The sequence below is a fragment of the Salmo salar genome, chromosome 06 (genome assembly GCF_965601325.2).
Source record: "Salmo salar chromosome 06, fSalSal1, whole genome shotgun sequence".
NCBI lineage: Eukaryota > Metazoa > Chordata > Actinopteri > Salmoniformes > Salmonidae > Salmo > Salmo salar.
The window spans coordinates 23,850,055-23,874,864 of NC_138296.1; the positions used below are offsets into that span (position 1 = coordinate 23,850,055).

The 24,810-nt window shown below is 43.0% G+C and overlaps 1 protein-coding gene and 2 long non-coding RNA genes across 9 annotated transcripts; all 3 read right to left on the reverse strand.

The window, feature by feature from the left end:
- Positions 1 to 720: 720 nt before the first annotated feature.
- Positions 721 to 8,200, reverse strand: LOC145879811 (uncharacterized). The gene is made up of 5 exons (XR_014392614.1): positions 3,882 to 8,200; positions 3,536 to 3,761; positions 3,004 to 3,195; positions 2,751 to 2,841; positions 721 to 2,666 (listed from the first exon to the last, which is right to left on the reverse strand). It is a non-coding gene; the product is annotated as an uncharacterized LOC145879811 (long non-coding RNA).
- A 2,250-nt stretch (positions 8,201 to 10,450) lies between these two features.
- On the reverse strand, positions 10,451 to 20,394 carry LOC106606634 (uncharacterized). Of its 7 annotated transcripts, none has more exons than XM_045719950.2 (7): positions 20,249 to 20,394; positions 14,346 to 14,427; positions 13,798 to 14,172; positions 13,200 to 13,331; positions 12,700 to 12,738; positions 12,454 to 12,592; positions 10,451 to 12,346 (listed from the first exon to the last, which is right to left on the reverse strand). In XM_045719950.2, the coding sequence occupies exons 1-7, from the start codon at positions 20,249 to 20,251 to the stop codon at positions 12,217 to 12,219; spliced, it is 900 nt and encodes a 299-aa protein (XP_045575906.1). In that variant the 5' UTR covers positions 20,252 to 20,394; the 3' UTR covers positions 10,451 to 12,216. The 7 variants fall into 7 exon arrangements, with proteins under 7 accessions (XP_045575906.1, XP_082832513.1, XP_082832514.1 ...); XM_082976387.1 differs by having other exon boundaries at positions 10,451 to 12,349; XM_082976388.1 differs by lacking the exon at positions 13,200 to 13,331 and having other exon boundaries at positions 10,451 to 12,349.
- Positions 20,395 to 21,817: 1,423 nt separating this feature from the next.
- On the reverse strand, positions 21,818 to 23,482 carry LOC106606637 (uncharacterized). Its single transcript, XR_001329093.2, has 3 exons — positions 23,349 to 23,482; positions 23,082 to 23,109; positions 21,818 to 21,848 (listed from the first exon to the last, which is right to left on the reverse strand). It is a non-coding gene; the product is annotated as an uncharacterized LOC106606637 (long non-coding RNA).
- Positions 23,483 to 24,810: the final 1,328 nt, after the last annotated feature.

Consider the following 24,810-nt stretch of genomic DNA (forward strand, 5'->3'; position numbering starts at 1 on the left):
TACACTGGTGGAAAAAGTACCCAACTGTCAAACTTGAGTAAAAGTAAAGATACCTTAATAGAAAATGACTCATGTAACAGTAAAGTCACCCAGTAAAGTACTACTTGAGTAAAAGTCTAAAAGTATTTGGTGTAAAATATACTTAAGTATGAAAAGTAAAAGTATAAATCATTTCAAATTCCTTATATTAAGCAAACCAGATGGCACCATTTTCTTGTTTTTTTAATTTACGGAAAGCCAGGGATACACTCCAACACTCAGACATAACTTACAAATAAAGCAGTTGTGTTTAGTGAGTCCGCCAGATCAGAGGTAGTAGGGATGACCAGGGATGTTCGGTTGATAAGTGTGTGAATTTGACAATTTTCCAGTCCTGCTAAGCATACAAAATGTAACAAGTACTTTTGGGTGTTAAGGAAAATGTATGGAGTAAAAAGTACAATATTTTATTAAGGAATGTAGTGAAGTAAAAGTAGTCAAAAATATAAATAGTAAAGGAAAGTACAGGTACCCCCAAAAACTACTTAAGTAGCACTTTAAAGTATTTTTATTTAAGTACGACTGGTAGGGAACAATTCACCCTTTTCATGTCTGGGACTAGAGGATATGTTATGTAGTCAGTGGTGTAAAGTACTTAAATAAAAATACTTTAAAGCACTACTTAAGTAGTTATTTTTAGGTATTTGTACTTTACTATTTATATTTTGTATTACTTTTACTTCACTACATTCCTAAAGAAAATAATGTACATTTTACTCCATACATTTTCCCTGACACCCAAAAGTACTTAAATCGTGCTGTCTGGTTTGCTTAATATAAGGAATGTGAAATTATTTATATTTTCGCAATTACATTTACCTTTGATAAATAAGTATACTTAAAACCAACCAAATACTTTTAGACTTTTACTCAAATAGTATTTTACTAGTTGGTTTTCACCTTGACTTGAGTCATTTTCTATTAAGGTATCTTTACTTTTACTCAAGTATGACAGTTGGGTATTTGTTCCACCACTGTTCACTACATAACATATCCTCTACTCCCAGACATAGAGGTGAATGGTTCACCACATAATATATCCTCTACTCCCAGACATAGAGGTGAATGGTTCACCACATAATATATCCTCTACTCCCAGACATAGAGGTGAATGGTTCACCACATAACATATCCTCTACTCCCAGACATAGAGGTGAATGGTTCACCACATAACATATCCTCTAGTCCCAGACATAGAGGTGAATGGTTCACCACATAACATATCCTCACCACAACATATTTAACAGCAAATTATATAACATTACATCTCCCTTAGAAAGACACCCTGTGGAGGAAGTGTGTATACACACACCTGATTCAATAATTATGGTCTAAATTAAAGACCATGGTCAATTGCTTGTTGAATCAGGTTAGAGTGGGTCTGGTCAGCTGCTTATTGAGTCAGGTGAGAGTGGGTCTGGTCAGCTGCTTATTGAGTCAGGTGAGAGTGGGTCTGGTCAGCTGCTTATTGAATCAGGTTAGAGTGGGTCTGGTCAGCTGGTTATTGAATCAGGTGAGAGTGGGTCTGGTCAGCTGCTTATTGAATCAGGTTAGAGTGGGTCTGGTCAGCTGCTTATTGAATCAGGTTAGAGTGGGTCTGGTCAGCTGCTTATTAAATCAGGTGAGAGTGGGTCTGGTCTGCTGCTTCTTGAATCAGGTTAGAGTGGGTCTGGTCAGCTGCTTATTGAGTCAGGTGAGAGTGGGTCTGGTCAGCTGCTTATTGAGTCAGGTGAGAGTGGGTCTGGTCAGCTGCTTATTGAATCAGGTTAGAGTGGGTCTGGTCAGTTGGTTATTGAATCAGGTGAGAGTGGGTCTGGTCAGCTGCTTATTGAATCAGGTGAGAGTGGGTCTGGAACTAAAGCCAGTGCACACAGCACCTACTGTTGGTAAACCTCAAGTCAGGGTGTGAGAACAACGCTCTCTAGTGGGAGGAGAGGTGTCTGCATAAAGCCAACAATTTGGGTATTTTTGAGGGCTAGGCCTCAGAGAGCTGGTAACACAAAAGGAAACATTTCTGGGCCAAACACTGGAGGTAAACCTGATACAGAAAATATCCTATTAGAAAACAGTTCATCACTGATATCAAGTCAGGTCTCATACATAAAAGTTGTATTTTGAAATACTGTATATGGTGGTACATTCAAAATGCATTTCTATATTTTTTGTAATGTATGTTCATGAAATATATTAATAAAATATTGATTTACATATTGTACATCTGCACAGTATGTAACATATAGCAACTGTAAATGATGATAGAACATACAGTATATTAAATGAATGTGAACATCAAGACATGAAGTAGAGATGGATACGTTTTTCAATAAAGTCTGAAATATTCATGTGTGTATATGGTCCCTCTGGGCAAATGGCCTGTGAGACAAAATGAAAAATAGTGCTGCAACTTCAGCCATTTGCTATGTAACTGTAAAAATCTCATTTTATGAAATCAATTAAAGGATTCATACCTCAGTAGGTTAGAGTTCCAGGCCCAAATTTCTGTCATCTGTGCCATGAGGGTGGAGTGTTGGGCAGGGAACTGTCAAGGGAGCTGGCTTGGTGGTGTTGAGGTGGTCCCATCAGAGTAGAGCATCCTGGGATATTTTTCCCATAGACCTGCTGTTAGACTAGAGGAAAGATGTTAGCAGGCAGGAGATCACCAGAGAAAGCCATGATTGGCTGGCACAGTATTTGAATTAAACCATATTCACCTGCTTTCCTGAGTAAGGATTCACCCCTTTGGGAAGACCCAAAGTTCCCCAGATACATTCCCATCGGGGGAGGAGGCGGTACAGGCTTGTTCTGTAAACCACCACATCAACAAATTCTCCAAATGATTAGTACCATTCTCACAGTTAAAATACAATGATCAGCCACTATTTTTAACTGACATGATTTAAAGTGAATACCTCAGCCTTGGGGTCAGTTTTGTGTCTACATAGAATATTTAAACAGGTTCCTTACAGAGTTGTCTTTCTCATCAGATAGATGAATCTCCTTTCCTCTCCTGAAGATCCAGCTGAGCCATCCTCCACTGTTCTGAAGCGCTACAGCAGGGGTCTCAGGCTCAGCCCCCGGCCGGCTGCCAGTCTGGCTCTGAGGGTTGGCCTCGGTGATGGTCATTATGGAACGATCCACCACATCTACTCCGGATATCTGTGACAAGTGGGAGAAGTCAGTCCACTCCACTCATGTCACCATACAGAACAACCACTAAATACATTTATGTATTTTTATTTAACCTTTCTTTAACTAGGCAAGTCAGTTAAGAACAAATTCTTATTTACAATGACGGCCTATACCGGCCAAACCCAGACGGCACTGGGCCAATTGTGCTTTGCCCTATGGGACTCCCAATCACGGCCGGTTGTGATACAGCCTAGATTCGAACCAGGGTGTCTGTAGTGACGCCTCTAGTACTGAGATGCAGTGCCTTAGACCGCTGCACCACTCGGGAGTAGCAATTTCATTACTCATAAAATAAACCCTTTCTTACCCTTTCTCTTGCAGTAGAAATCTCCACATGTGGTATTCACTCCACCATTCCACGATGGTCCCACCATGGGGGGGATTGGAGATGGTGTTGGAGCATTGCATTGGTCGCAGGGACGCTGACTGTTGGGAGGGTTGTGGGGATGCTCAGGGATGATATCCTGGTATTGAGCTGCCCCTGCATGTACTTCATCTCCTATTGCAAGTTGTTCAGCAGGACCTGAATCTCCCTAGAGGACATCAGGAGATTTAGCAGACTGACACAAAGAGAGTGGCTTCACACCATGCCCATTAGACCATCTTTAGGATTCTTTCTCACCCAACTCCAATTTCATGAGGACAAATCTTACCTTGTGAGATGCTTAATGACTGACGGGACGTGTCCCTGCTCCTGCGAGCTCTGATGGGACGTGTCCCTGCGAGCTCTGACGGAACGTGTCCCTGCTCCTGCGAGCTCTGACAGGACGTGTCCCTGCGAGCTCTGATCTATGATGGGATGTCTTGGTCACTGATAGAGGAAAGTGAGCCAGATTAGAACTCTATGATTCAGCAATGAAACATTCAGCACCCCATGTCTATCGAAATGTACTAAAGTTGAGCCTTGCTCCATTGGTAGTTGTTTACAGGGGTCCCCATCATTTTCCATTGGCCATATTGTAAAAGCCAGGGATTTTGGTAAAGTTATCAGAATTTTGCAATCAAAGAGTCTAAGAGTAGCAGTTCTGTCCATATATTCTTATTCATATCAGCACTTCTTCTCTGGAACTCTTTGCTTTATGAGATGCAATATGATACAGTGTCACACAATTCCATGCCAGCAGATTGGATAATTAATATAGCATGATTGGTAATGTAAGTCCAGGTCAGAATGTAAAGTTATAATTTCATTCATCTCAAGTTAAATCAAAGTCTCTTGTTTTAGTTAGAAACCACAAATGTAATAGTTCTGATAATACGTATATAAAACTTAAACACTACAGGTTTCGTGATGCTGGTATCTAAACCAAAGTAGATCATTTAATGATTGTTCCACACATCTGTTGGGGTCTCTATAAGCTTCAATATGAGGTCATAAACGTAGCATGAAAGTGCATCCTTGTAGCTGTGTGGGCTGATTTAGTCAACATGTTTGCCTTGGATAAGTTGAGCCAATGGCCATGGGATAAGTCGAGCCAATGGCAAGTTGAGCAAATTCTTCTTCCCAGGCATAATGCAAGGCATAATCACTGAGATATGAGGTAACAAGGAGCGGAAGCATATAAGAAATCCCGCTATGCCCTTCGTCAAACCAGCACAGGTAAAGCGTCAATACAGGACTAAGATTGAAACGCACTACACCGGCTCCGATGCTCGTCAGATGCGACAGGGCTTGTAAACCATTACAGACTACAAAGGGTAGCACAGCCACGAGCTGCCCAGTGACATGAGCCTACCAGATGAGCTAAACTACTTCTATGCTCGTTTTGAGGCAAGTAACACTGAAGCATGCATGAGAGCATCAGCTGTTCCGGACGACTGTGTGATCACGCTCTCCGTAGCCGATGTGAGTAAGATCTTTAAACAGGTCAACATTCACAAGGCCACAGGGTCAGACGGATTACTAGGACGTGTACTCCAAGCATGCGCTGACCAACTGGCAAGTGCCTTCACTGACATTTTCAAACTGTCCCTGACTGAGTCTGTAATACAAACATATTTCAAACAGACCACCATAGTCCCTGTGCCCAAGAACAATAAGGTAACCTGCCTAAATGACTGCCGATCCGTAGCACTCACGTCTGTAGCCATGAAGTGCTTTGAAAGGCTGGTCACGGCTCACATCAACATCATTATCCCAGAAACCCTAGACCCACTCTAATTTGCATACCGCCCCAACAGATCCACAGGTGATACAATCTCTATTGCACTCTACACTGCCCTTTCCTACCTGGACAAAAGGAACACCTATGTGAGAATGCTATTCATTGACTACAGCTCAGCTTTCAACACCATAGTGCTCTCAAAGCTTATCACTAAGCTAAGGACCCTGGGACTAAACACCTCCCGCTGCAACTGGATCCTGGACATCCTGACAGGCTGCCCTCAGGTGGTAAGGGTAGGTAACAACACATCCACCATGTTGATCCTCAACACAGGGGCCCCTCAGGGGTGCGTGCTCAGTACCCTCCTGTACTGCCTGTTCACTCATGACTGCATGGCCAGGCACGACACCAACACCATCATCAAGTTTGCCGATGACACAACAGTGGCAGGCCTGATCACCAACAACGATGAAACAGCCTATATGGAGGAGGCCAGAGACCTGGCCGTGTGGTGCCAGGACAACAACCTCTCCCTCAATGTGATCAAGACAAAGGAGATGATTGTGGACTACAGGAAAAGGAGGACCGAGCACACCCACATTCTCATCCACAGGGCTGCAGTGGAGCAGGTTGAGAACTTCCTTGGTGTCCACATCACCAACAAATTATCATGGTCCAAACACACCAAGACAGTCATGAAGAGGGCACAACAAAGCCTATTTCCCCTCAGGAGACTGAAAAGATTTGGCATTGGTCCTCAGAACCTCAAAAGGTTCTACAGCTGCCCCATCGAGAGCATCCTGACTGGTTGCATCACAGCCTGATATGGCAACTGCTTGGCCTCCGACCGCAAGGCACTACAAAGGGTAGTGCGTACGGCCCAGTACATCACTGGGGCCAAGCTTCCCGCCATCCAGGACCTCTATACTATGTGGTGTCAGAGGAAGGCCCTAAAAATGGTCAAAGATTCCAGCCACCATAGTCATAGACTGTTCTCTCTGCTTAACAGCTTCTACCCACAAGCCATAAGACTCCTGAACATCTAATCAAAGGGCTACCCAGACCCCTCTTTTACACTGCTGCTTCTCTGTTTATTATCTATGCATGGTCACTTTAACTCTACCTACATATTACCTCGACTGAACGGTGCACCCACACATTGACTCTGCACCGGTACCCCCTGTATATAGCCTCGCTATTGTTATTTTACTGCTGTTGTTTAATTATTTGTTACTTTTATTATCAAATTTTTTTAACACGTTTTTCTTAACTTCTTAAAGCATTGTTGGTTAAGGGCATTGTAAGTATTTCATTATAAGGTCTACACTTGTTGTATTCAGCGCATGTGTGTAACGCCCCACATATTCTATATGTGTAGGGAAGTATTTAAACACTTGCTTAGGTCCAACCTCTGATCTTTCCAAGCATTTTTTATATGAGAGTGGTTTTTGTTCTTTATTTTGGTTAGGCCAGGGTGTTACATTGGGTGGGCGTTCTATGTTCATTTTTCTATGTTTTTGTATTTCTTTGTTTTGGGCCGTGTGTGGCTCCCAATCAGGCACAGCTGTAGTTCGTTGTTGCTGATTGGGAGTCACACATAAGGAGCCTGTTTTTCCTTTGGGTTTTGTGGGGGATTGTTTCTGTTTAGAGTCTTTCCTAACAGGACTGTTTAGCTGTCGTGTTTTGTTCATTTTTGTAGTGTTCTCTTTGTTCGAATTAAATTTCAAGATGAACACTAACTCCGCTGCACCTTGGTCTACTCTCTCTTCCGACAGCTGTTACAATGTGACAAATAAAATGTTAATTTGTTGATTTTAAAAATGTTTTAAAAAGTGCAAAGCCTTTGTAAGGTGTTAAGCCTGTGATAAAATATGCTTAAAATCATTAAAAGTGATTGTGTTGAATTGTGTTTGGAAAATAAAGATAGACATGGTTTTATAAAGGTAGTGATAATATTTCATTCAGTACAGAAATGTGTAGAAAGCTTAACTTCCACTGTCTGGAGGATAAACTTAACTTGTCTGGCAGCGAAACAGTTTATTCAGCCTCATTTATTGTTTTTTGAAAAAAAACATAGCTGATATGGCAGACTTGTTTAACAAATATGGTTTCTACTAACAATTGAGATGTACAAATTATGGCATAAGGGGACGACAAGCGGACAAGCGGCAATCCGTCATTTCGATGAAGACATTAATAAGCAAGCGACGACGGATGTAGTAAATCTAACTATTTGTTCAGCACTTTCGAAATGTACAGTGACAGAATTCAGACCTTGGGCCGTTCTTACAGTGTACTCTCTGTACAAGTCAGAACCATAGAATAAATAAATGGGGCATATAAACAGACAATGAAAGCTCTTACAATATTCGATGATTACATTCCTCTAAAACAGGGTATAAGCTATTTGTGCACCACGAAGTTAGAACAGTAGGCGAAATTAAGAGGTGAAAATATACAAAATTATTAGGTTGAGGTACATTGAATGCTGTTTGGGTCTTTGCCAGTCAAAAAGATTTGTTCTATACACTATTTGACGTGTTAAATTAGCTTTTAATTTGACACATCAAATAACCCAATTATATTATAGAATGTTGTGTATGCTAAATTTGCACATCCAAGCCAAGCACAACTACGATGTGTTTACAATACCGTGTTGGTGAAAATAGACCAAATTATTTTTTGCTGTCTAGCCCCACCACCACAGAAAGCACTGAGCTAGGCTGAAACACCTGCATTTTGGAGCTGCCTTACTCAATAAAGCAAAAAAGAGATCATGTTTTTATGCGGCTTTATTAACTCCATTTTTTACATTGTTTGCAAACTGATATGTGACACGTATTAATGCCAAAATAACATGCAAAACAGGCAAGCACCCCCCCCCCCCAAAAAAAGTGTGGGCCCTACCCCACCTGCCCTGAATGATGGGTCACCACTGGTTGACATGATTTTTGAATGACTACCCCTTCCTCTGTCCCACCATATCTGTAAGATCCCTCAGTCAAGTAGGGAATTCAACTACAAAGACCAGGGAGGTTGTCAAAAGCCTCAGAAAGGACAGTGATTGGTAGATGGCTAACAATAACAAATCAGACGTGTAATATCTCTTTAAGCATGGTCAAGTTAATAAATGCTGTGGATGATGTATTAAACCACCCAAACCAGAGGAGGCTGCTGAGAAGAGGATGGCTCACAGTAATGTCTGGAATGGAGTAAATGGAATGGTATCAAACACATCAAAGACGTGGTTTCCATGTGGTTGATACCACTCCATCGACTCCATTCCAGCCATTATTATGACCCATCCTCCCCTCAGCAGTTTTTCTGGCCCAGACACACCAAAGACTCAGTCGTCCTTCTGAACTGAGCTGCAGGATAGGGAGGAAACTGCTTAGGGATGTCACCATCAACAGTGACAAGCCACGGGGGTCTGACAACTTGGATGGAAAATTACTGAAAATAATAGCGGACCATATTGCCACTCCTATTTGCCATATCTTCAATCTAAGCTTACTAGAAAGTGTGTGCCCTCAGGCCTGGAGGGAAGCAAAAGTAATTCCGCTACTCAAGAATAGTAAAGCCCTCTTTACCGCTCAAATAGCTGACCAATCAGCCTGTTACCAACTATAAGAATATTTTGAAGATAAATACACCATGCAGAGACAGAGGACGAGAAGTCAACAGAGTAATAACGATCAATGGAAATAGTGTTTTTTTCTGTAATAGGGAATTATCAATGGAAATAGGTTTTCAGTTCAACATCTGTTTAGGAATGTCAGTCCTGAACTTACGGTGTGGCACATTCTCATTGGTCCAACCTGAAATAGGATACAGTTTTATTGCAAGGAATTCTAATTGGTCAACCACAGGATAGGGCTGGTTTATAAACTACACCCTGTCCCTTTGTTCTGTGGAGAGAACCACAGGAGAGAATTACTGGGAGAGCATCACTGAGGACAGGGGAGAATGACCATCTACCTCCCCGTATGATTTGTTCTCTTCTAATAAACCTATTTTCCTCCCCCTGATTTGCTTGGTGTCTGTTTTATTAAGAATAACATCAACTGCTAACATTTGGTGCCGTGACGCGGATTAATTAGTCTCAACAACAAGAAAAACTGATCAACTGTGTGTTGATCCAGAAGAAAGAGAGAAGGTGTTCAAGTCTTATTATAGGTGTTCAAGTCCTCTATTAAAATGTTAGAGTCCTCTCTTTTTGTGAAACCTTCTTGTTGCATAGAAGTGAGTTGCTAGTTGAGTAGCAATTCTTACACGTGTGGTTAATGTAAGTCTTCAACAAGCTTTTTGAAGTGAACCCAAGTCTTTATGGGTAACCAGGTGTTGACAAAGATGGAATATGGAATCTGTCTGATATACAAAAAGCTTGGGGAAAAATACAGAAAATATCTAATTCCTTGACAAATACACAATGGTCTTTAACCGTATTAGCCGAAGTAAGGAAATGGGATGAGAAATTATTTCTGGAGAATCATGGATAGGACATTGCAGAGAGATAAAGAAAGTGTGAAAGCGGACAAATCAAAACCTTGAAGAGATTCAACAAATACAGACAAGGGTCATAAAACCAGACTTGGCTCCAACATGTGGAGGACCCTTTGTTCCTTCAATCCACCTTCAGGCTGAGTTGCGCGAGGATGATCGGGTTTCAAGCATCTGGTCAGCACTACCTGGCTTTGAGTCAACAGATTCTGACAGCGGTGACAAACAATGTCTTAGGCCAACCAGAACACAGGCTGTAAAAGGTAGTAAAGTGAAATCTCCAGTGACAGTAATCACACATAAATCAGCATCTCCAAAACAGTTGGATGAATGGTCGAAAACTTTGAAACATCCCCGAGAAGTGGGTGTGAAAACGTGGGACCATTTGAAGCGTTATAAGAAACTCTACTATCTACATCCTTATGATGGGTTACAGTTATTAGCCTTATTTTTTAACAACCGTGAACATGGCGTACTTGAAGAAAAGGTTTATAGAGCTGTGGGGGTGAAGAGCAAGATGTGGCCGATGGATGGAGAGCCATACAGTGAGGGAAAAAAGTATTTGATCCCCTGCTGATTTTGTACGTTTGCCCACTGACAAAGAAATGATCAGTCTATAATTTTAATGGTAGGTTTATTTGAACAGTGAGAGACAGAATAACAACAACAAAAATCCAGAAAAACACATGTCAAAAAAGTTATACATTGATTTGCATTTTAATGTATAACATTTTTTACCTTTATTACAGACGAGAATAAAGGTAATGATTTGGCTGCCAAGGCAGCTGCCAAGGGAACACCTCTGTCACCTAAACTGATTAGGAGATACACCTTGGATACATTATAACACAGAGATATGCAAATCAGTGCACCAAAAGATGAAGTGTCAGAATGGATGGCTGCAAGATGCAAACTCAATCAAGAAGGTGTGTGGAAATACAATCTGAGATGTGTAGCGCCAAATGCACTCTTGCCCTACTTGGTGACACAGATCCAGTTTTTGGGACACATTGGTGTGGACAAGATAGGTCAGGTCCTACAGGCACTAGTTTTGTCGCTCCTGGACAAGTGTTCAGTCGTGTTGTCAGGTGCCACAAAGAGGAACCTTGGAATATTACAATTGGCTCATAACAGAGCAGCACGACTAGCCCTTAAATGTACATGGAGAGCTCACATTAATAATATTGACGGTGCACTGCTGGGGGAGGTTTATGACCCCCATAAATACCTTTCCCCCTTTTTCTCTCCACTCTACAGAATGGATTCTTGGAAAGCCCTTTGTTAACATAGAGAGAGTAATGTAACATCAAAAAGTTGGGGGAAAAAAACTATCTTTCTGTAATCCAACCAGTTGAAAGTGTCCGTTGGTACTTAAAGAATATGATGTCAGATCAGTTGTTGTCTAGGACATTATACCTGATGATAGGACGACATAAATTGTATCTTGGAAAGTCTACACATTCTAGTTATCAGATTCACATGGAATTCTTGTGCAACTTACATTTTTAAATATGAAACTATTTGTGAAAATTTGAAATGTAATTTTAGCTTCTAAATGAGAGAATTGTTTTCATAAAGTAAACTATGGTCACTCAGTGGCCATGCCCAAGTGAACAGACATTGGTTGAGAAATATGAAACACGCCTCTCCACCGCTACAAAAGCCCGTTGACGAAAGTTAACCTTGGGTTCCCGATGACCTGAGGACTGATGTCCAGACGTTTAAAAGGGCTAATATCAACTACAACCTAACAAAATTAACTTTAGTTCCCGACGACGTAGGACTGGTGTCCATATGTTCAAAAGGGCTAATATCAACTACAACCTAACAAAATTAACTTTAGTTCCCGACGACGTAGGACTGGTGTCCATATGTTCAAAAGGGCTCATTTCAACGTGGAGTATTTTATGCAGATTGTTGACAGAAAAAAAAGACAAATCAAAAAATTTGAATCCTACTTTGTAACAATAAAAAACATGGCCTAATGCAACACTGAGGCATTTGTCAACTGAAGCAACTCTGAAATCAACTAAAACACAATATTGGCTTCTGAATAAATGACTTATTCAAATTGTGATGCACAAAATAAATGTGTTCTGTCAAGATCAATTTCACACACTGCTACTATATCACACTAGTGTCTTCACTGTCAAATCAATGTCCACTAAATATGTGCATTCGATAGACACATTTCAGGTTTTAGTTACAATATATAAAACAATATATGAAAGAATAGTCTGGTGTGATTAACAACTACAGACAATGCTGTTAACACTTAGCTTGGTAGCAGGATAATGCATGCACTCCATTTCTCCTGTAGAGGGGGAACAGAATAGTGTTGAACCAGATTGTTCTCTCTTCCAGGCAAAGCATTAACATTCAGTTAGCTGTGTGGCGTGAGAGACAGAGCAAACATGATACCGACAGGGAAGAGAGCCCATAACACTCCGGATAATACATCTGTCGCTACGGAAACAGTCCTGTCCTGGTGCTGGAGTCGTGCTCTGCTGGGACTGCTGGATCCATAGGGGACAATAGGAATACCAACACTGTTATTTTTTTTTTCATTTAACTAGGCAAGTCAGTTAAGAACAAATTCTTATTTACAATGACAGCCTACCCCAGCCAAACCCGGACGACACTGGGCCAATTGTGCGCCGCCCTATGGGACTCCCAATCAGGGCCGGATGTGATGCAGCCTGCCAACCATGGGAATGCCTGTAATGTTCTTGTGTTGGGCATCCCGGTGGTTGGTGGAGCTGTACACATTTTATAAAGTGCATTTTACTATACATTTCATACACTATGATAGTTTGGACAGGAATCCCTCTTCCATTAGGTAGACAAATAATATACTCAAACATACCTTCTGGCACAACAGAGGCCTCTTGTATCAAGGGTTCATCTGGAAAGAGAAACCAGAAGCAACCTTTTAGTGCTCTACCATGGTTTGTGATTTATCACTCACTGACAATACAATATCCTGAATTCCTATCTGGGAAGGAGAACAATAGAGAAACTAAAACAATTAAAAAACTAAGTTCATGTCACGTTCGTTTGAATGGACGGACCAAGGCCCAGCGTGTGTTGAGTTCCACATCTTTTATTTAAGTGAAACTTTCAAACAAAAACAATACACAAGCAAGGAAACGTGTAGTAACATAGTGCTACCTGCACATACAAACAATATCCCACAAAGCAGGTGGGAACAGGGACACCTTAAGTATGATCCCCAATTAGAGACGGCGAACATCAGGTGACTCTAATTGGGAACCATACCGAGAGCACCAACATAGAAATGAAAAGACTAGAACACCCCCTAGTCACACCCTGACCTAGAATACCATAGAGAACCAAGGTGCTCACGCTGTCTGAGTCTTCTGGCTTGAAACAGCTTGAGAAGCAGCAGTCCAATGGCAAGAGAGCCTACTACCACAAATACAGCAGCCACATTCGTGTAACTGTTCTTTGGAATTTCCTTTTGATTCGCAGCATTTTCTGTAACACACAAAATCATTTTAAATGAAAATCGTGTCACATTCAGGTATGCGATCAGGGATGCAACCAATTAAGTAATGTTTGTAGGGTATTTGGTTTAAAAGGTAGCTAAGTCAATTTATATTGGATACTAATAGAGGATAATGTCAGAAAAGCAAGAATTCTTGATGGATCCTCTGCACAGTGGAAATCATGACGCAAAAAGGAGAATACTATATTGTTACACTGTGAGGAGATATGCCATGCACTGTGTGACTGCCCCACTGGTGCCACAGCTGTCTCTATACATTAACTCCAATGAGTAGACACAAACACTGAGAAAATCCTTGCCATAGACATACAGTAAATGCTTGCAAGATTTTCCCCTAGTAGGCCAGTCTAACTGTAATCATCCATTCACAAGGAATGACCCCTCAGCCCCCTTGAGCTGTCCATGTGTTGTATGTAAGAGGATTACTGAGCTCACCTGTGAACTTCAGCATGAAGTTACAATTTGTGTTTCCACTGTCAGTGTTCACCACACACTCATACCCCTCTTCTTCAGGCTGGGTTTCTTTAACCAACAGGGACACAACTTTGTCTTTCTCATTGGCAGGTGGCATGGAAAGCTGATATTTTGGGTTCAGCGGCATCCCGGGTTCAGAGGGTTGATTATTGTATTTATATATGAACACAGGTTCACCTTTGTGATCCCCATTCTGGTCCAGCCTCCACAACACGACCTGCTTTATGTTTACATTACCAGGGGATTCCTCACTGAACTTCACAGAGCAGTCTAGGACTGCATCCTTCCCAGATTCCACCTGGATGACCTGCTTCAACTCTGAGCGCTGGTTTAGACCTGTTTAAGCAACAGATAGAAAAACTAAATGAAACAGGACTGTAGTACAGAAAATGTTACAACTGACAGGTGTAGTTTGGATAAAACAAAACTCCTAGACCATTCGGTGTGAGCATTTTGGAAGTTGTGGTGTTGGCAAAAGTATTACAAATTGTGCCTGCAGAATGCCTTACTATTGGATGTCTCCATCCCAGTGATGAGGAGAAACATGAGAGTGGACAAGCTGAAGACCAATGCCATGTTAGGGCCTTTCTCCTAAGTAGAAAAACAGGGGTTCTGAGAAACAGTGGTCTCTCCACAGGAAAGGGTTCACAACAATCAGTGGTTGTGCCAAATTAATCAGAGAGCAACAGTGGATAGCCTGAATAATATGCATTGACTAATACAAGCACTGACTCAACATGCTATTTTTGCTTACTAAGCAACCAGGGTTGGGTAGGTTACTTTCTAAATGTAATCCGTTACTAGTTACCTGTCCATAATTGTAATCAGTAACGTAACTTTTGGATTACCCAAACTTAGTAACGTAATCTGATTACATTCCGTTACTTTTAGATTACTTTCTCCGTAAGAGGCATTAGAAGAAGACACAAATGTATGTTACCAATTGAAAGACATCTATTGCAGGATACATCAATGTTAAAGTTAACATAGCTGGCCATATATGGATGTTACATTTTACTTTATGGGTTGGCTATGTAGGCTTCTTTTTTATTTCTTAAGGTAAGTTGCCTGAGAACACATTCTCATTCACAGCAACGACCTGGGGAATAGTTACAGGGGAGAGGAGGGGGAATGAATGAGCCAATTGTAAGCTGGGGATGATTAGGTGACCACAATGGTATGAGGGGCAGATTCTTCTAACCCATCGCTTTGTACTACATATAATAATACGATTAAATTATATCTTTACATTAAAAACCAGAGTCTATCAGAATTCCAGTCATTCCAATACATTTTTACCCCTTGATCTTCAAGAATAAGACTTGGAAATATGGAAGTATCAGAGGTGTGGACTCGAGTCACATGACTTGGACTCGAGTCAGACTCGAGTCCAACTGCTGGCTAGGCAGTTGGTAGCCTAAATCCTGCCTGATCTTACTGCTGTTCATAAAACCATTGACATACATTAGCCTACTGTAACCACACACAGAGAGGGTGTGTGTGTGTGTGTGTGTAAGATTGGGCGATTGTGTACAAGCCTACATCACCCGATTGTGCCCTATAGCTATCCTCGATAGTCGATTGCTATGGGGGGGCGGGTCTTTCTCATGGCTACCCATGTATTTCCATGGAAATATAACATTTATATGGAAAGTAATAAACATATATATTTGTAAAAGCATTCTTGATTTGCGTAAATGTAATATAGTAACTATTACTCTTGTTAAAAATATGAAATGGTATTACATTTGGTGAAGAGCACATTTTGACTTGTTTAGGACTCGAAACTCAAAGTTTAGGACTTGAGACTTGACTTGAGACTTGTCGGTCTTGACTCGGACTTGCCTGTCTTGACTTGGGACTTGTTAAACAATGACTTTGTCACGTTCGTCGTAAGGATGGGACCAAGGTGCAGCGGGAATGTGTAAACTCATCTTCTTAATTTATTGAGAAGAAAAACGTGAACACAGAAAAACAAAACAACAAACAATGACGAAGACGCTAACAGTCCTGTGAGGCAAACAGCTACACTTGGAACAACTACCTACAAAAACCCATGGAAAAACACCCCTACTAAATAGGACCTTCAATTAGAGGCAACGAGGAACAGCTGCCTCAAATTGAAGGTCAACCCAATGAACTAAACATAGAAATAGAAAAACTAGAACGAACATAGAAATATACTAACATAGAACATTAACAAAAAACCCCGAAACACATAAAACAAATAAACCCTTTACTGGTCAGGACATGACAGTACCCCCCCCCCCCCCCCCCCCCCAAAGGTGCATACCCCGGATGCACCTCAAACAAAAAACACAAAAATCAACCCCAAAACAAAAATAATCCCAAACAAAAGGGAGGGAAGGGAGGGTGGCCACCGTCACCGACGGTTCTTGTGCTACACCCCCCCCTCCCCAATCCTCCAATATGGAGAGACGGCCCACAGTCCGGAGCCACGCACCAGGCCTCCAGTGCGTCAGCCCAGTCCAGTACGTCCTGTTCCCGCTCCTCGCACACGCCTTGGGGTGTGTGTCTCCAGTCTGGTACCTCCAGTACCAGCCCCACAACTAGGCCTCCAGTGCGTCAGCCCAGAGCCTGCAGAGACGGCCCACAGTCCGGAGCCTGCAGAGACGGCCCACAGTCCGGAGCCGGCCCACAGTCCGGCTCCGGGCCGTCTCTGCCGGCTCCGGGCCGTCTCTGCCGGCTGCGGACTCCGGGCCGTCTCTGCCGGCTCCGGGCCGTCTCTGCCGGCTGCGGACTCCGGGCCGTCTCTGCCGGCTGCGGACTCCGGGCCGTCTCTGCCGGCTGCGGACTCCGGGCCGTCTCTGCCGGCTGCGGACTCCGGGCCGTCTCTGCCGGCTGCGGACTCCGGGCCGTCTCTGCCGGCTGCGGACTCCGGGCCGTCTCTGCCGGCTGCGGACTCCGGGCCGTCTCTGCCGGCTGCGGACTCCGGGCCGTCTCTGCCGGCTGCGGACTCCGGGCCGTCTCTGCCGGCTGCGGACTCCGGGCCGTCTCTGCCGGCTCCGGACTCCGGGCCGTCTCTGCCGGCTCCGGACTGTGGGCCGTCTCTGCCGGCTCCGGACTGTGGGCCGTCTCTGCCGGCTCCGGACTGTGGGCCGTCTCTGCCGGCTCCGGACTGTGGGCCGTCTCTGCAGGCTCCGGACTGTGGGCCGTCTCTGCAGGCTCCGGACTGTGGGCCGTCTCTGCAGGCTCCGGACTGTAGGACATCGCCGGAAGCACTGGACGGGGAACTGTCGCCGGAAGCTCTGGACGGGGAACTGTCGCCGGAAGCTCTGGACGGGGAACTGTCGCCGGAAGCTCTGGACGGGGAACTGTCGCCGGAAGCTCTGGACGGGGAACTGTCGCCGGAAGCTCTGGACGGGGAACTGTCGCCGGAAGCTCTGGACGGGGGAACTGTCGCCGGAAGCTCTGGACGGGGAACTGTCGCCGGAAGCTCTGGACGGGGAACTGTCGCCGGAAGCTCTGGACGGGGACTGCGCACTGAAGGCCTGATGCATGGGGCTGGCTTTGGAGGCGCCAGACTATTTTCACACACCACAGGGCTAGTACGAGGAGCAGGAGCAGGACGAACTGGACTGGGCTGACGCACTGGAGGCCTAGTGTGTGGGGCTGGTACTGGAGGTACCAGACTGTAGACACACACCCCAAGGCGTGTGCGAGGAGCGGGAACAGGACGTACTGGACTGGGCTGACGCACTGGAGGCCTGGTGCGTGGTGCTGGCTTTGGAGGCGCCAGACTGGAGACACGCACCTCAAGGCTAGTGCGAGGAGCAGGAACTGGATACACCGGGCCATGAACAAGCACTGGAGGTCTGGAGCGCACAGCCTGCACAACCCGTCCTGGCTGGGTGGTAACAGTAGCCCTGCCCGAGCGGAGTGCTGGCACAGGGCGAACTGGGCTGTGCAGAGGCCTGATGGCTGCCGTGCGTAGAGCAGGCGCAGGGTAGCCTGGGCCTAGGAGACGCACTGGTGGCCAGATGTGCTGCGCAGGCATATTCCTACCTGGCTGGATGCCCACTCTAGCACGGCACTTGCGAGGGGCTGGGATCGCTCGCACCGGACTGTGCGGGCACACGGGCGAGATTGTGCGCACTTCCGCATAGACCAGCGCTCTCATGATCCGCTGCTCCCCATAATAAGCACGGGGAGTTGGCTTAGGTCTATTACCTGACCTAGCCACTCTTCCCGTGTGCCCCCCAAAACATTTCTTGGGGCTGCCTCTCACACTTGCCAATCTGCGCGTATAATGCCTCGTAATGACGCCGCTCCGCCTTGGCTGCCTCCAGCTCCTCCTTAGGTCGCTGATACTCCCCAGCCTGGTGCCAAGGTCCTGCCCCGTCCAAAATTTCCTCCCATGTCCATGACTCCAAATCCTTCTGCTGCTCCTTCCTCCGCTGCTTGGTCCGTTGGTGGTGGGTAGTTCTGTCACGTCCGTCTGAAGGATGGGAACAAGGCCCAGCGGGACTGTGTAAACTCATCTTCTTAATTTATTGAGAAGAAAAACGTGAACACAGAAAAACAAAATAACAAACAATGACGAAGACGCTAACAGTCCTGTGAGGCACACAGCTACACTTGGAACAACTAATCACAAAAACCCATGGAAAAACACCCCTACTAAATAGGACCTTCAATTAGAGGCAACGAGGAACAGCTGCTTCCAATTTAAGGTCAACCCAATAAACTAAACATAGAAATAGAAAACCTAGAACATTAACCAAAAAAAAACGAAACACATAAAACAAACACCCCCTGCCACGTCCTGACCAAACTACAATAACAAATAACCCCTTTACTGGTCAGGACGTGACAGACTTGGTCCCACCTCTGGGAAGTATAGATTAGCCAAATTGTTTTACCTGAGCATGGCCTCAAAACTAAGGATTTATTAGGCAGCCCTACTCTGTTGTTTATGATTTTGTTGTCATGAAGGACTGATTGGGCTCATTGATTCGAGTTGAAAAATAAATGCTGCGCTCATGGAATGACATGCTTTGCCAAGAGTGTGCAAAGCTTTCATCAAGGCAAAGGGTGGCAACTTTGAAGAATCTAAAATATTTTTTGATTTGTTTAACACTTTTTTGGTTACTACATGATTCCTTATTTGTTATTTCATCGTTTAAATGTCTTCACTATTATTCTGCAATGTAGAAAACAGTAAAAATAAAGAAAAACCTTGAATGAGTAGGTGTGTCCAAACTTTTGACTGGTACTATATATATATATATATAATTTATAATTCCAAAAATAGATGCAGCAACTACAGATTGACCCTTTAAGTCTAGCAAACGTGTGCAAGTTTGAGCATGTGTCCATTAGGCCTTTTTATCAGCATGAATTAGATAAAAGCCCCACTTTTATTCATAGGCTTCTTGAATTAAACTATTATTGGGTTCAAATACACATTTAGATTTGTGAACAGCCATCCACAACAACAACAATCCGTAAAGCGCATATAGCTAAATGAGAGAGCAGCAGTGTGATTCACATCAATGCGCTAACGTTATGTAGATTTCAATAATAAGTGATATCCGTATCGCCGTAGACTAATCCACTGCTGTCATCCTTACCTGCAAGCGTTAATTCTAGTTGGATAATTTTTGGATGCCGACAGCAGTCGCAGCATTGAAAGACATAGCTTGGACTGTAGCCTACACAAGCCTATTCCAGCTCTTTTCCCGCGATCCATCAAATACATTTTGTGTGTCATCATAGTGGTCTCTGATTTGTAGTCAGACTCGTTCAGGTGGAACAACTCAAATTTGCGCCTCTTTTCAATGCTTATTTGAATGTCATTGAGAAAACAAATAAGTGTCAACGACATTTTTTCGCAAACATACGTTCTGAATTTAAAAGTCAACCTTGAAGTAGTCATCTCGTTTTTAGAAAATATCGGTAATGTGATCACAATATTTTTGCTGGTAACGCAACGGATTACAGTTAGCGTTTTTGTAATCCCAACCCTGTAAACGAGCAAGGTCAATGTATAAAAATAAACTCGCACTATATATACACTCCCAACAATTTAAAGAGTAAACCTAACAACCAACGTTTTGTCAGAAATCTAATTTTATTCGTCAAATAACACTTAGTGTCGACTAACAGATAAATGCTTACTTATGGGCACTCTCAACAATGCGAGAGAAAGACGTATTAAAATAAAACACGCAATAAAAGTGATACTAGAATTTTTAAAAATCACTGCGTTGCCGAAACGATTGTTACTAGGTTTAACCATTCAATTGTTGGGAGCATATAGTGTGCATAGTTTTGCTCTGTTTGTCAGCACCTCTACAAAAATGTTTGGGTGCGACATGCGTTTTACTATACCATGTTCAAAGTCACGAACAAAAGTTAAGGCTGCATGAATCTACAAAATAATACTTACCATTATATTCCAAACTCCCTATAGCCCAGTCGTCATAGCAAGTCTGTTGAGCCAAGAAAATACTATCACTTTGGGGAAAAACGTTCACTTCGTAGTTCACCTTCCTTTGACTTTTCTCAGCAGGGGAAGGAGGGGGCAACTCATTCCAATGCTCAATGTATTCCAGACTGTATCAGCCCCACCCTGTGGACATTATTTAAAAAGTGCTTTGGAAGTTTCTTAATTAACATGTAAAATGGGATTTAACTGTAAAAAACAGGCTGACCAAATCCTTACTCAGATGTTTCACTTTTGGCTTCAAATAGTTGGCTTACAGTAAATTATCCGTGTGGTATGCCATGCATAACTAAAAACTAAAATCATTTTAACTTTTATTTAACTTGGCAAGTCAGTTAAGAACAAATTCTTATTTACAATGACGGCCTAGGAACAGTGGGTTAACTGCCTTGTTCAGGGGCAGAACGACAGATTTTTACCTTGTCAGCTCGGGGATTCAATCTAGCAACCTTTCGGTTACTGGCCCAACGCTCTAACCACTAGGCTACCTGTCGTCCCGGTTCTAGTCTGTTGACTGTGTATGTGTACATAGAGGTTCTAGTCTGTTGACTGTGTATGTGTACATAGAGGTTCTAGTCTGCCGTGTGTGTGTGTATGTGTACATAGAGGTTCTAGTCTGTCGTGTGTGTGTATGTGTACAGAGGGGTTCTAGTCTCTCGACTGTGTGTATGTGTACATAGGGGTTCTAGTCTATGTCGAGTGTGCAAATAGGTACACATAGGGGTTCTAGTCTGTCAACTGTGTGTGTGTGTGTGTGTATGTGTGTGTGTGTGTGTGTGTGTGTGTGTGTGTGTGTGTGTGTGTGTGTGTGTGTGTGTGTGTGTGTGTGTGTGTGTGTGTGTGTGTACATAGGGGTTCTAGTCTGTCGTGTTTGTGTGTGTGCGCGTACACATAGGGGTTCTAGTCTGTCGACTGTGTGTGTGTGTGTGTACATAGACTAGAACCCCTATGTCGAGTGTGTGTGTGTGTACGTACATAGTGGTTCAAGTCTGTCGACTGAGTGTGTGTGTGTGTGTGTGTGTGTGTGTGTGTGTGTGTGTGTGTGTGTGTCTGTGTGTGTGTGTGTGTGTGTGTAGGGGTTCTAGTCTGTCGACTGTGTACGCACATAGGGGTTCTAGTCTGTCAACTGTGTGTGTACATAGGGGTTCTAGTCTATGTCGAGTGTGTGTGTGTACACATAGGGGTTCTAGTCTATGTTTCTGTATATGTGCAGGACAGTTCTCTAGTCTATGTCAAGGTCAGAGTCGTCGCTCTGTGTGATGGCGCCGTTGCGGATGGTCTTAGCATTGGTGAGATCCACACAAAACACATATTTTCTCCGATGAAAATAAAATCAGGAGCAAAATGAAAACTAATTCATATAAATCTTTATTGTATTTAGAAATTCACGCATCAAATCTTTTTTAAATACTTTTCTTTTTTTACCATTTACAACAAGGGGAGAATGAGACAAAAGGGGGGGGGGGGGGCAGCTGCGTTGGCAGTGGATCCCGAGGGGGCAGAGGGCTGTGGTGCTCCTTCTCTTCAGGTTCCTCAGGGCAGTCTACTTTACCACACAACACAGAGGAGACGACACTATCACGGTCATCACTACCTGGCCCACTGATCAGAGATCTGATCCATATGATACACGGCTGAGGCTGCGTTTACACAGGCAGCCTAACTGATCTTTGGCCCACATATTGGCAAAAGAGCTTCCCAGGTGTGACAAAACAAAGGGAGAGAAATTACCCCTTTTAAAAAAGGCGGGAAGGGCGGAATCATCAGAGCTGCCACGGTCGACCATGATGCCATTCATTGTGGCCATTCGTAACTAATGGGAGTCATGCACTGCTGTTTACAGACAGCTGTGAGAGAACGAGGAATGTGGAATCTTTCCTTCCAGTCTGTTAGGGACATCTTTTAAGTGGTGTCTCTTCAAAAGACTTCAATGAGATTCATCATTAGAAACAAAATTATTTTATCTAACCTACAGTACCAGTCAAAGGTTTGGACACTCATTCAAGGGTTTCTTTATTTTTACTATTTTCTGCATTGTAGAATAATAGTGAAGACATCAAAATTATGAAATAACACATATGAAATCATGTAGTAACCAAAACAAAGTGTTAAACAAATCAAAGTAGCCACCCTTTGCCTGGAATGCTTTTCAGAGGTAACTCTGAGGTCTTCCTTTTCTGTGACGGTCCTCATGAGAGCCAGTTTCATCATAGCGCTTGATGGATTTTGCAACCGCACTTAAAGAAACGTTCAAAGTTCTTAAAAAGTTCCAGATTGACTAACCTTCATGTCATAAAGTAATGATGGACTGTCGTTTCTCTTTGCTTATTTGAGCTGTTCTTGCCATAATATGGACTTCGTATTTTACCAAATAGGGCTATCTTCTGTATAACACCCCTACCTTGTCACAACACAACTAATTGGCTCAAACACATTAAGAAGGAAAGAAATTCCACAAATGAATTAAAATGCATTCATGAAGCTGGTTGAGAGAATGCCAAGAGTGTGTAAAGCTGTCATCAAGGTAAAGGGTGGCTACTTTGAAGAATCTCAAATATGAAATATATTTTGATTTATTTAACACTTTTTTGGTTACTACATGATTCCATATGTGTTATTTCAGTTTTGATGTGAGCACTATTATTATACAATGTAGAAAATAGTTAAAATAAAGAAAAACCCTTGAATGAGTAGGTGTCCAAACTTTTGACTGGTACTGTACATAAATATAATATATTAAAATACTGACATTCGAAATGGAACCAGAGATACTTACCATTGTTTGCCTGCTGGCACTCCTCAACCTGCCAGATGGAGAAAAATAACAGTCAGCATTTTACTTTATTTTGGCTGAGTCATTTTACTACATCAATGGCATTTAAGTCCGTTCAAAAACACAGGACTAAGAATCACTGAAAACCATCCATGACAGCAGACTTGTAGAAACCAAGGAAAGCATCTTACCAGTGGAAAGCCCACACATTACATCTATGAATAAAACAATGGCCGACATATGTCAATGTCAGTGACCCCTCACCCTTACCCCTAAAGGAACGTTGATGGAGGTGATGACCTCGTCTGTCTCATTGTTTTTGGGGAAGAGGAGCGGCTGCTGGCACCGTCTAAGGGGAGCGGACGGTTCTCCGCACAGTGTACCCTTGGCCGTCCCGCCTACGGAGAAAAACAAGACCCAGTTAATAAGTGATGACTCAGACTTCACATCACAAATGAGTCAGAGGAGATGACCTCACTACTAGAGTTCTGTAAAGCAGACCTCCTCCTGGAGAGCTACCTCCTGTAGGTTTTCCAGCACACCTGATTCTACTAATTAGCTGCTGGTCAGGACCTTGAGTGAGTAACACAACAGGGTTGGAGTAATAGCCTGCATACACAGTAGCTCTCTGAGAGAAGGGTTTAGGTCAGTGATAGGGACAAGTGTTAGGCCTAATGATAGTTAATGGAGTGTCAATGCTAAAAGTGCTAATACAAACATGACAGTTTCCTTACAGTGTCACGTCCTGACCATAGTAAGATGTGATTTTCTATGGTAGAGTAGGTCAGGGCGTGACGGGGGTGTTTTGTGTTTTTTTATGTTTTGTATTTCTATGTTTAAGTTCTAGTTTTTCTATTTCTATGTTGTTTTTTTTTGGGCTGATCTCCAATTAGAGGCAGCTGGTCCTCGTTGTCTCTAATTGGAGATCACACTTAAGTAAGTTTTTTTTTTTTCACCTGTGTTTGTGGGCAGTTGTTTTCTGTTTAGTCTCTGTACCTGACAGAACTGTGCGTTGGCGGTTTTTTGTCTTTGTTGTTTTGCTTCAGTGTTTTGAGTTAATATAAATTATCATCATGAGCACTCAACACGCTGCGCTTTGGTCCCCTCTCTATGATCGCTGTTACATACGGTTTGTTTCCACTTCACATTTCATTGATCAAAACAAGCGTAAACACTGGCTGGGGCGGATTTTACGATTTGGTGGAATGGGTCTAAATCGATGAAAGACTGGTGTGGAAGGCTGTAAACTGTTTGCTTAATCATATTTTATTTGTCACATACACATGGTTAGCAGATGTTAATGCGAGTGTAGCGAAACGCTTGTGCTTCTAGTTCCGACCATGCAGTAATATCTAACAAGTAATCTAACCTAACAATTTCACAACTACCTTATACATACAAGTATAAAGGAATGAATAAGAATATGTACATAAAAATATATGAATGAGCGATTCCCGAACGGCATAGGCAAGATGGTATAGAGTACAGTATATACATATGAGATTTATTTATTTCACCATTATTTAACCAGGTAGGCAAGTTGAGAACAAGTTCTCATGCGACCTGGCCAAGATAAAGCAAAGCAGTTTGACACACACAACACAGTTACACATGGAGTAAAACAAACATACAGTCAATAATATTGTAAGTCTATATAAGTCTATATACAAAGTGAGCAAATGAGGTGAGAAAAGGGAGGTAAAGGTAAAAAAGGCCATGGTGGCGAAGTAAA

Coding starts and splice junctions, on each gene's coding strand:
- LOC106606634 (XM_082976387.1), bottom strand. Junction 12,593..12,699: donor GGCCTCTGTTGTGCCAGAAG/GTATGTTTGAGT, acceptor AAATGTGTACAG/CTCCACCAACCACCGGGATG. Junction 12,350..12,453: donor GTCGTCCGGGTTTGGCTGGG/GTAGGCTGTCAT, acceptor CTATGGATCCAG/CAGTCCCAGCAGAGCACGAC.